General features: G+C 52.2%; 1 protein-coding gene across 2 annotated transcripts in view; it reads right to left on the reverse strand.

Annotated features, from left to right (window-relative positions):
• Window positions 1–8,913, reverse strand: part of LRRC75A (leucine rich repeat containing 75A) — a 57,329-nt gene extending 48,416 nt beyond the window's left edge. For both annotated transcript variants that reach the window (XM_041423070.1, XM_041423071.1), the window contains exon 1: window positions 8,645–8,913. In XM_041423070.1, coding sequence (XP_041279004.1) covers window positions 8,645–8,908 — 264 coding nt within the window. In that variant the 5' untranslated portion in view covers window positions 8,909–8,913. The remainder of the gene's footprint in view (window positions 1–8,644) is intronic.
• Window positions 8,914–11,248: the final 2,335 nt, after the last annotated feature.

Raw genomic sequence — 11,248 nt, forward strand, 5'->3', positions numbered from 1 at the left:
TCAATTAATGCTGCTCTACAAAATAGCTTTAGACATTAAATATGTTTACTTTAAACCACCCAGATTTCAAGCCAGCGATTTGATGCCAACCTCTGGTCAGGCTTTAATTTTAAAATTTAAAAAATTATTTAATTTTAAACAGCTCCTGTTAGCCCAGGTAGGCAGGACATGGCTGCAACAATTTCAGGGAAGTCAGTGATAAAAACAACCAGAAAAGAGTGAAGTGCAAACATAGCTTTGGGGAGAGTTTGGCTCTCTCAGAAGGACAAAGAAAACATCCTAATTTCAGTTAATTCAAATGTTTCACTCCAATTTCAAGGATTTTAATTCACTTAGTCCAGTTTAACACTGAATTTCAGTAAGTCAATGAAAAAATCAGGAGTATGAAGGAGAAATGCACATTTTCCAATCTGCAAGTAAAACTTCAACCTGAGAGACCAAGATCTGTAATTATGGTGACCAGAAGTGCAATTCATGATGCACAATTAATACTCCACTTAATGAATCAACCAGTTTTAAATGCAAAATCTGATTTGAGACATTTCCTTTGTCTGCTTTCTTATCCAGCATATTTGGAGAGTATTAACTGATCAAAAAACATTAAAAACCACTTTTCTGCTCTTTAAACTTGCTTTCATTTCCCTGTAACTCGAGTCAAAAATACAAAAGGATCAATCAATAAATCAATCCTGTAAACCCCAAATTCACCATTTCCCACCAGAATAAAACCACAGAAAATTCCTCACCCAGCCACACAGCTGCCTAAATAAATGTCCCCAGATACACCAGGCTCCCTCCTCAGAAAAGGAAGTATCCAATTACACCAAGCAGAAGCAGCTTTTTACAACCAAATAGGAAAACATCCTCTTTCTTATAGAATGACCCCCCCAAAAAAATCCTAACCACAAAAAAAAAAAAAAAAAAAAAAAAAAAAAAAAAAAAAAAAAAAAGGCTGCTTAAATCAAGATTTAATCCAATCCTACATGATTTTGGCTTGGTGTAAATAATGAATGCAGATCATTCACACTCTCATCCCAAATTGTTTTTCTGCAAGCCCAGGAAGCTCACAGAGACATTTGGGAGCAAGATTTCCCCCAAATCCTTTCTGGAGAGGGGAGAACTGTATCCAGATGGAAATAAATGGAAATAAATGGAGGGGTTCTGGGATGAACCAAGGCTTTGGGGCTGTTTGCCGAGGTCTGAGTCCTGTTTCTGCAGAGATTTGGGTTTCTCTGCCCTGATTTTGGGGAGCTCAGGCTGAACGTGGAGCTGGGGTTTGTTCAACACCAACCAAACCTGGGGCAGAGGCTGCAGCAGCTTCAGTTCATCCTTGTGCAGGAAATTGGGATTTTTTATTGAGGTCCAAACCCCCCCAGCTCCTGGATCCCACTTCCCACTGGGGGTGGGGATGCCCCAAATCCCAAAGCAGCCCCCAGAGCTGCTCTGCAGCAGGGTGGGAACAGGGACAGAGATGTCCCAGGAAAAACCCTCAGCACATCCCCGGCCAAAACAACCATTTCCCACCACAGTCTGCTCTCCTTCCTCTGCAGCCTTTGCTTTCCCCCGCTGGGATTTCACTGCGGTGCCAAGATCCTGGCCTTGGGGAGGGTGGGGGTGAAGAACAGCCCTGCAGAACAAGGCAGGAATTATCTGCTCCCAGCCCCACAGTGGGCTCATCCCTTGGGACAGGGGAAGAGGCAGCTCTGGGAATTTCCCAGCCATGGGACTGGGGCTCCTGGCTCCAAGCCCTGTGCTCTCCCACCCAGGGAATCTCTGCACAAAGGGAGGTGAAGGCACAGGAACTGTTCAAAGAGGTTTTAGTCTCGTGGTTTCTGAGCTCGTCCTTGGAGCGGGAGGAAGGGACAGACACAGCTCGCTCACCTCGGTGTGCTCTGCATGCTGGAGGGTTGAAAACAGAGCTGCAGCTCCCACAGAACTGCAGCTCCTGTCCCTGACACCCATTTCCTCCCTTTCTGTGCCTAAACAGAAAGCAAGGAGCTGAAAAACCCAGCACACAAATCCCCATCCTCCACCTGCTCCTGCTTCAGGCTGGCTGGTTGGGCTCTCCTGTAATGAACCAACCTTCATTTCCACACAGCTGCTGCTAGAACTGGAATTAACACTGCTGCCAGGCAGTGCCTCGCTGAAACCTCCCCCAAGTGCAACCCCTGAGCACTTCTGGGAATGGGCAGCAGCAGTGGCAGCAGGAGCTGGACTGGGAAGCTGCTCAGAAAGCAATCCCACGGGCAAAGGGACATTCAGGGACTGAAATCAGCAGCCAGCAGCAGGACCCAGGGCTGGGGAGGAGCAGACCCCAAGGAAAACCTCCATGGTTTTCCAACAAGGACTTTGGAGCCACTGGAAAAGGCAGAAACATCTCGTAAAGAAATCCCCCCACCAACATCAAACCTGAGTCCTGCCGGGCAAAGCAGGACAGCCAGGACTCTGGGAGATTATTGTGATATAAAGAGGCCCTGAGGAAGGAGATTTCCACTGAGATACCCAAAGGCAGGAGGAAAAGGCAGCTCCCTCCCCTGGGCTCTGCTCCCTGTCCAGGCTCTCTCCAGAGCTCAAAGCCTGGCACAAAGGAAGTGCCTCTGACTCTGAAAGACACCAAGATAAAGAGTCTTGAAAAGATTTGAGGATGCTGGAAAGCTCCAAGCAGCTCCTGCTCCCCAGCAGCAAGGTCAGGGCCAGGAGTAATTGGAGCTAAAACCTTTGGCCTGGAGAGGAATGGAATGGACAATTTGCTTTTTCTTTTACAGGCAAGGTTAAATTTACCATGCAGTGATCTTTTCTCCAAAATTTGAAGGAGAAGGAGGCTGAGACAGAGAGACACAGAGAAAGAGAAAGGGAATCAGGCATTAAATCATATCAGGCATTTGGCCAGGACCTGAGGATGTTGAATACTAAAAAAATTCCACATTGCTTGTAGGAGAATGAAATGAATATTAATACATAACCACCTCCCTTAGCTAAGAGAAGGCCCAGCCACAAATCCCCCGACACAGCAAACAATGAAGCTCCAATACACTGAATTTCAGGTGCATCACCCCCATTCCTGCCCCCTGCACAGAGCACATCCCCATGCCAGGGAGGGCTGTGCCCACACACCCACGCTGCCAGGGGGAGCAGACAGCCTCACACTCCGGGCTTTCACAGGCTGAAGCAAGATAAAAAGGAAAAGAGAGGGGAAAAAAAGGTGTATGCCAGGCTGTCTGCAGCCCCAAGCTGCTGCATTTCATATCAGGTGTGAAAACAGCAGAGCCTGGAGGGGGGAAAAAAAGACACATTCCTGCTATTATATAAGCAGAGAAAGTGCTGAACAGGGGCTGGGGTGGAACAGCAACCATTAACTTCTGCCAGCTTGGAGATTTCTGTCTGCAGTGAGGGCACAGGCAGGACCTGATCCCATGTTCCAGGTGCCCACAGCCCAGCCCAGCTCAACCCAGTCCCCACTTTCTATCACATCCCAGCTCTCCCAGCCTTCCTCTCCCCCAAAAAACCACATTTCCCCCAGGAGGAGCAGCAGCAGCCACCTTCCAGGGGGTTCATTAAATCATTAAATCCAATCCTGTGCCTGCAAATGCCACTGAAGGATGGGAAGAGGCAAAGCGAGGGAGCATCTTACAGCAGGGCAGGGTTTGGGAACACCAGAAACCCTTTTTGGGGCAGGAAACACCCCAAATATCAGAGATATTTGTTGTCAGTGCCTCCAGCAGCCTAAGGGTTAAAAAGCATTGTGGGGAGCCCTGGTGGGGTTTCAGCAGCAGCTTGAGGCAGAGGAAATGAGGGCTCATCCCAAAGCCACCCCACTCAGAGCAGGGTTACCCAACTTCCACCCTGGGGCCCCGCTGCAGCCAGGGCAGGGCCCTCCCTTGGCCCCAGCAGCTCCCAATTGAGGAAAAACAACCCCAATCCTGCAAAATTCCTCATCCCTGTCCTCTGCTGGCAGCCCCAGGCTGGGAGGAGCCCAGAGACCCCAGGCTGGGTCACCTTTGGTGCATCAGCTGCTCTGAGCACGCAGGAGAAGGGAGCAGGCGTTCATTTGTGGGGCAAACACAGCAGTGCTGAGCTCCTCCAGCATTCCTGGGATGGCTTCCATGGGAATGCTGCCCCATGGCTGGGGTGCACAGGGCCAGGGGCAAGCACTGAGTCCAGCCACAAATATTTCAATTTTTTTCTCTGCTCTTGTGTCTCAAGGAGGAAGTCACAGGAGCCCAAAGTGAGCTGTCTCCATCAGTATTTTTAATTTTTTTTTTTTTTTTGTGTTTTACTATCCCCACAGGTCAAGCCCCTCTTACAATGAAAATATTCATCATTAATTAATTAATTAAACATCCCTGTGCCACACAGTTTCTAGGCTGCTCAGGTCATGTCTTGTTCCCCACAACCTCTGGCTGGAAAATCCCCCTGGGATGGGGCAGGGGCACAGCTGCACCCACAGCAGGGGATGTTTGTGGGACAAACCTCGGGGTTTTGTGGGATAAACCTCAAGGTTTTATGGGATAAACCCCAGGGATCCCAGGCTGGACCACAGCCAGGAGGGGCTGCCACAGGGGCTGCAATGTTTGGTGGGCACAGAGCACGTTTGCTCCCAGCCCCTTCCTGCAAATGGGATTTTTTTGTGGTGTTTTTGCCCATTTGGGGCCTCTCCCCTGCCCTCCACACCCCGGCACTGCCCACCCCAGGCTGGCACGGCACAGAATCCACCTTGCAAGTGGTGCCACACCTTGGACCTTGGCATTTGGCTTCTGGCCACACCCAGGCATTTACTGCCACGCTCTGCTTTCTCTGCCCCCTTTCCCCACTGAATTCCTGGAACTGCTGCTCACCTGCCCCGTGCAGATGATGCTCAGATCTGCTGGATTCCTCCTCCTCCTCCTCCTCCCCTCTCCCCCAGCCCCAGAACAGCAGCAAAAGCTCCACGTCCAGCCATAACCAATGGCAAATTCCTTGAGCGCAACGTAATGTGCTGGGAAGCGCTTCCCCTTCTCGCTTGGGAAAAGCGATCCTCTGGCAGCAGGGAGGAGGAAAACATGCTTTGTTTTACAAATCCTCTCCCCAGCAGGAGAGACACTCCCAGAATTTAATATACTGACAGCGCTTGGCTGCCTTAACCACTGAAACTCAAAGAGTATGGGGGAGAAAATAAAAGAGTAAAAATAAAAAGTGCCATGCTCTGTAAGGTTAAAACCTATCCTGCTCTGCAGCTGGTGGTACTGGGAAGAGTGGAGCTGGAATTCTCCCACCTGGATGGAGTGAGGGGTCTGAGAGTGGGTTCCCATGTCCCAAGTGCTGGACACCCTGAATAAATTAATTTTTTTAGCCTCTCCCTGCAGCAGCTCCTTGTTGGAAAGCAGAGAAGATGCTGCCAGGTAAACCTGGGAAGTCACTTCATGGCAGATGAATTCCAAGTTATTCCGTGCAGGAATTACTTCCAGCAGCTCCCTCTGGGTGACTAGCAAGCCTCTGGCAAACCCCAACACCAGCCTAAAGCAAATGTTAATTATTTCAGTGTCTTTCCACTGCATTTATGCCAAAGGCATCCTCCCTGCAGCACCGTGAGGGAAAACACCTTGGCCACGGAGAGCAGCAGGCACTTGTTGGGATCTGGGGGATTTGAATTTTGCAGTGTGGGGTTTGGGCTCCAGAGCAGAAAGAAGGAAAAAGAAATGAGTATTCTGTGTCTCAGGAGCTCGATGTTAAATTAGCCTGGCTGTGCCAGAGGAGCACAAACCCTTTGGAATGGCTGCTGGCAGCAGGAATAACAGGAGTGTTATTTTGGGGGCAGGCAGTGGGATCAAATTGCCTCCACAGCAGAGACCACTGCTGACCTCTCTGAGGAAGCAAAGTCTGTCTGCTCTTCATGCTTTTTATACTTTTAAACAACAAAAAAAATCACTTTATATCTCAATATTTTATAGTTGTTTGAAACCTCCAGGCAATCCCAGAAACACAATCCTTACAGGAGCCTGTAAGGAAAACAGCATAGCTCCCACCTCAGGGGAGGGAGAAGGTTGGATAAATTCTAAATAAATTCTAAGTAAATGGGTGGAATAAAAAGGCCACAGTGGACATTGGTGCCAGTGGTGGGACTGGAAGGGCAGGACTTGCTCCAGCAGGTTTAAAATACAGCATTGCAGCCCTGCCCTGCTTATCAAACACAGCTTTTGTGGGAGCAAAAAAAGCCCCCCAAACCTTGTCTTGAAGAGGGTGTTATGGCACAGAGACCTGAAAAACAAAGATTTTCAGCTCTGGCCATGTGTTCATCCTGGTCCAAAAAAACCTGTGGAGCCTCTCCAAAGGCAGGGATGCTGTCACCCACCCCTCAGCAGCACGCTGGGCTGGCTTCAAAGCCAGCTAAGTCAGTGGAAAGGCTCCCAGTGACCTAAATGCCTGGGATTTAAAAAAATCTCTGCTGAGAGCTGGGCACCAGGTCACTGGGTTTGCTGGGAAAACCCCAGTTTTGCTGGAAAACATTGAGTTTTACAGCAGCACATACGTGGAGCACAGTCCCTCTGCGTGGGACACCCTAAAAATGGCTCAGGGAAAAGTCTCTGCCCCACCAGGCTCATCCATCCACCCCTTTCCACAGGGGGAAGCTCGTCCTTCTCCCCAAATCCTCCCTTTCAGGCTGAGACATTCCAAGGGCTCAGCTCTGGAAGGCTCCTGCCGGAGTGGGAACAACCCAAGTGGTGCCTTGGAGCCACCAATGCCCTCCTAAAACATTTCCTCCCAAATCCAGCTGCTGGAAAAGCCCAGAGCAACCAGGATTTGTTCAGTGGGGCATCCCACATTCCCTCCCTGGAGGCAGGGATTAATATCACCTCATTAAAAACCTGCTTGGAGTCTATTATAGTATCTAGGACAAAGAGTTCTCTATTTTGACAGTCTAAGATATATTTTATCAGAGCGAGATCTTCAGAGACACTCACTGCCAGAGATGCACCTGACTGTAACAGGTTCCTTGCTTCCCCCAGCAGTTTAAGATTAATTTTTAGCTTTTTCTTCCCAGTCTCCAGCGAGGTGAGAGGGTTCCCTGTGGTCAGGTTTGTCATTAGGGCGTCCATGGTGCCCAGCTCCCTCACTCTGCACAGAGAGTGAGGACAGAGCTGAGCATCGCCGAGAAAAACCAGTCTGGAGCCAGGGAGAACGTGAGAGTGATTCCTGGCACTTTGCAGGCCCCAAGATTTATTTTTTGGGGAGGTGTTTGAGATAAACACCCTCTAAAATTAGCACCTGCCCTTCTGCCAGCTCCAATGGGCTGCGACAACGATAAAGATTTGGCATGGCTGAGAGGGTGCAACATTTGGGCTCTGATCTGCTGCCCAACTCAACCCCCACGGTCCCACAGATCCCAAATGGAGAGGTCACTGTCCCAGGGAATCCCACCCCCAACTCCCAGACAGGCAGCACACTCATCTCAGGAAAAGTATTTTATCCCAAAGTTGAAAGTGGGGATAGTTTTCCACAAAAAAAAACCCAAACAAACCAGAAATCATATGACACAGTTCAGATTTCCCAGCTGGGCTGCTCTAAAGATAATCCTAAACCTGCAGGGCAGAGGGAGAAATGGAAGTGGGCTGAATGGGGACATGCCCCAAACAACACATCCACTGGCTGAAAAGTTACCTGGACCAGAAAATGGGGGGAGGAAATGCTATCAGGAAAAAAAAAACAAACAAACAAACAAACAAAAAAAAAACACGCTAGCAGCAAACCCCAATCCCAAAATCCCAAAAGAAAACCAGACTGGACCAGTCCCATGGACAGACTATGGAAAGCAGCTCCCATGCCCAGCAGAGATCTGCACAACTTTTCCCTGGGTGGCAGAACTGGTTACACCGAGCAGCCCAGGGAGAAAACAAACCCGAGCTGGAAGATGGATCTGCTTTAGGTTTGCATGGAAAACTCGCTGCTCCTCAAAGCCCTGCGCACCCCAGAGCCTTGAAAACGCCCAGAGCACTCGGGTGTTTTTATCAGCACCTATCAGCAGAAAAGATTAAATGCTAATTTGCTTTTCTGTTTGCTCACAGCAACTTTCCGTCCTGTTGCGTCCCAGCTAATGCCCAGCTCAAACAGATTTTTCAAGGCAAAAGGTCTCGGGCTCCCTCAATTAATTCCCCGCTTCCCCAGAGCTTCTCGTTCCTCCCAGCCTCAGTCAACACCAGCAGCACTCCACCAGGCGATTGTGCGCCAAAAAGATAAAAAAGCAACGCTGCCAGCTCTGGGTATTTCTAAGCCAGCAAGAAAAGAGCCGATTCTCAAAAGCTGCCAGCTCCAATTGCCTCGGCGCTTTTACGGAGCTGCTTGAAACACCAAACTTTTGGAAAGTTGAGTGGGAACCACTCTGAGCAGGCTGCAAACCCCAGAGCCACCAGCGCCAGCAAGAAAGGGAAGGGGGAAAATACACCCGGCAGCGTTTGCTCGCTGCAGACAAGGCAGAGCAATCCTGGGGCTATTTCCCCCTCTGTGACACCCTGAGCACCCTGCAGCTCCTCAGCCACTTCCCCAAAATTGCGCCCCGGGAGTCAGAGCCGCAGAAGCGGAGCGTGGCCCCCGTTTGCCACCCGAAAGCAGCGCCGCGAGTTGCTGCTCAGCTCTTTGCCCCCTTCCCGCGGGGAAAGCCGCCCATCCTCACCTGCCGCAGGTTCTTCAGCAGCTCGGTGGCCTCCTCCTGCCTGCCCTGCTTGACCAGCAGCAGCATGTCCTGGATCATGCAGATCCGCCGGTGGTACGGGGGCAAGCTGGCGCCGGCGCCCTTCCCGAACTTCTCGCCCGACTTGGCCACGAGGGAAGCCAGGAAATCCCCCCTTTCCCTGGGGGCCACCTTCTTGCGGTGGTGGCCCGGGGGGCTCTCCCCGGCGCTGCCCGGCTGGCAGCCCTTGGTCTGCTTCGTGCCCATGGCCAGCGGCTCCCGCAGCCCGGGGGCCGCATGCAAGGGGGCGGCGAGGCTGGGGGGGGCACAGCACAAAGGGGTCTGGGGGATGCACAAAGGGGTCTGGGGGATGCACAAAGGGGTGGGATGCGCGGGAGGTTCCGAGGATGCCGGGGGGGCTCAGCAGAGGGGTCGCTGCCCGGCGGCGGGGCGGCTCCGCTCCCGCAGGCGGAGGATGGGGCGGCTGCTCCCGGCCGGGAGGAGCCGCGGCTCGGCCCCTCCGCTCCGCTCCATCGCCGGCAGAGGCAGAGCCGCCGGATCCGGGCAGCTCCGGGCAGCTCCGGGCGCTGCCTCGGCGAAGCGGCGGCGGCTCCTCCGCGCAGCCTCCTCCCGGTGCCGAGGGGTCCCCCGGGGGTCCCCCGGGCGCGGGGGGCGGTGTCCGAGGCTTGGGGGCAACTGTTGCGCTCAGGGGGCTCCCCCGGAGGCGGCGCGGCTCGGCTCGGCTCGGCCCGGCCGGCTCGGGGCGCTCGGAGCGGGGAGAGCCGGGGGAGGGCCGGGGGCGGGCACCGTGCACCGAGGCAGGGCTTGCGGAGGAAGCCGCAGCCGGACGGGGCTCGTCCTTCCTTCCCCGCGGGCTGGGGGCTCCGCACGCCCCGCGGGGGATGCTCCGGGCGGGGGCAGCGGGGATGGGGAGGCGGCACCCCCGGGGCATCCCCGCCGGGGTTCCCGGGAAGGGATTCCCGCTGGACCATCATCGCCCGGGGGATTCGATGGCGTTCGGTCCCTCGGGGATGTGCCCGGCACGGGGGAGGTCCCCCCGCCTGTCCCCTGCGGGTGATGCTGGCGTTCCGTGCTGCCACGCCGAGCCTGGCTGCTCCTGCAGCTGCTCCCCTCCCTCTCCTCCAGCCCTGCTGCCCGTCTGGAAATCACCACCTGTGCCCCCTCCCCATCCCCATCCAGCGCTTCCACCCCTCCCTTGCGCGTGCTGCTCCTTCCAGCCGCTCCCCAGCCCATGTTCCATCACTCCTGCTGTTCCATCACTCCTGATATTCCATCACTCCTGATCTCTCAGACTCCCCTGGCCGGGCTCAGGGCATGGATTGAAGCTCCCTGACGAAGCTCCCGGTGAGCTCCTCCTCCAGCCAGGCTCTGCTCACCTGCTGCAGGACAGACTGATCCAGAAGGGCCTGGAAGGGATCAGCTTTGGGGTGATGAGGCCCCAGCAGTGGTCTCAGACCCTCTCCTGGTGTGAGGGGATGTTTTCCAACACAGAAACACTTTGCAACTGTTTTAAAAAAGAACCCCACATGAGAAGTTTTTGCCTCCCTGCGTCCCATGCAATGGCACATCCCTGAACACACAAATTCCACGTTACTGTGGTGGATAAAAGGCAGCTCTCCCCCACCACCAAAGAGCTGGAGGCCCCTGCCATTGTTTCTCAAACTCGACTCATTCTGAGCCACAGACCACGAGAACAACACAGCCCCAGTGACTTCATCAGGGTTTGGCTCTGCTCTGCAGAACTGTGCTGCACATGAGCCAAAAGCTGGGTGTCTTCCCCCAAAAACACAGCTCAGGGGCCAAAAACTCCATTTCCTACTTCAGCCATAGTGAGTCAAGTCAGATGAGGAAACAGGTGATGCCTCAGGCTTTAACTTTTATATTTTTCACATTCTGTGCTGCTTTAGGGGTAGCTCTGAGGTTCATATTAGGTGTTACCAAGTTCCCTTCACAGGGCAGGCAGACAAAACAATCCTTTTCCAGCCTGACCAAGGACAACTGTTACAAGCTGCAGGCCCAAAAATACAAACAAGGGTTGTTGTTGTGGGGCTTGGGTCTTCAAAGAGACAGGAGCAGTTGTTGGTTGCAGTAAAGTTGTTTATTGCACGAATGCAAGGAGTTCAGAGTAATTATTAAAGTCCATGCTAAAAGCTTTCTGGCACAGAGTCCTGATGTTTTGAGCAGAAGCAGCAAAAGCAGCAGCCACTATCTCTTTTTCTTCTTCTTCATCATCTGCACCCCATTACAGGAGCTTTTTATTCATAAATCATCCAATCAGCTAAAAACACGATTCTAAAACATTCTTTCTACACCAATCTGAACTTAATTCTAATGTACGAAAGTAGTGTCAGTTCTCACACAAAGTCTTACATATATAATTTTATCTATTTGTGTAAATGGTACCATCTGTGTTCTTACCTAAAATCTGCATGTATAATTTTATCTATTTACACAAATAGTTCTATCTATTCCATCTAGAAACCCAAGCAGTGTTCTGCTATGTTTTTGTTATGTCTGGAGCTAAGTTAAACTAGGCTTTAGGGCCTTTTACTAGCTAGCACAGTCTCTTAAGGCACTCAAGATATA

This window comes from Onychostruthus taczanowskii, unplaced genomic scaffold (genome assembly GCF_017590055.1).
Source record: "Onychostruthus taczanowskii isolate IOZ18803 unplaced genomic scaffold, ASM1759005v1 scaffold75, whole genome shotgun sequence".
Taxonomy (NCBI): domain Eukaryota; kingdom Metazoa; phylum Chordata; class Aves; order Passeriformes; family Passeridae; genus Onychostruthus; species Onychostruthus taczanowskii.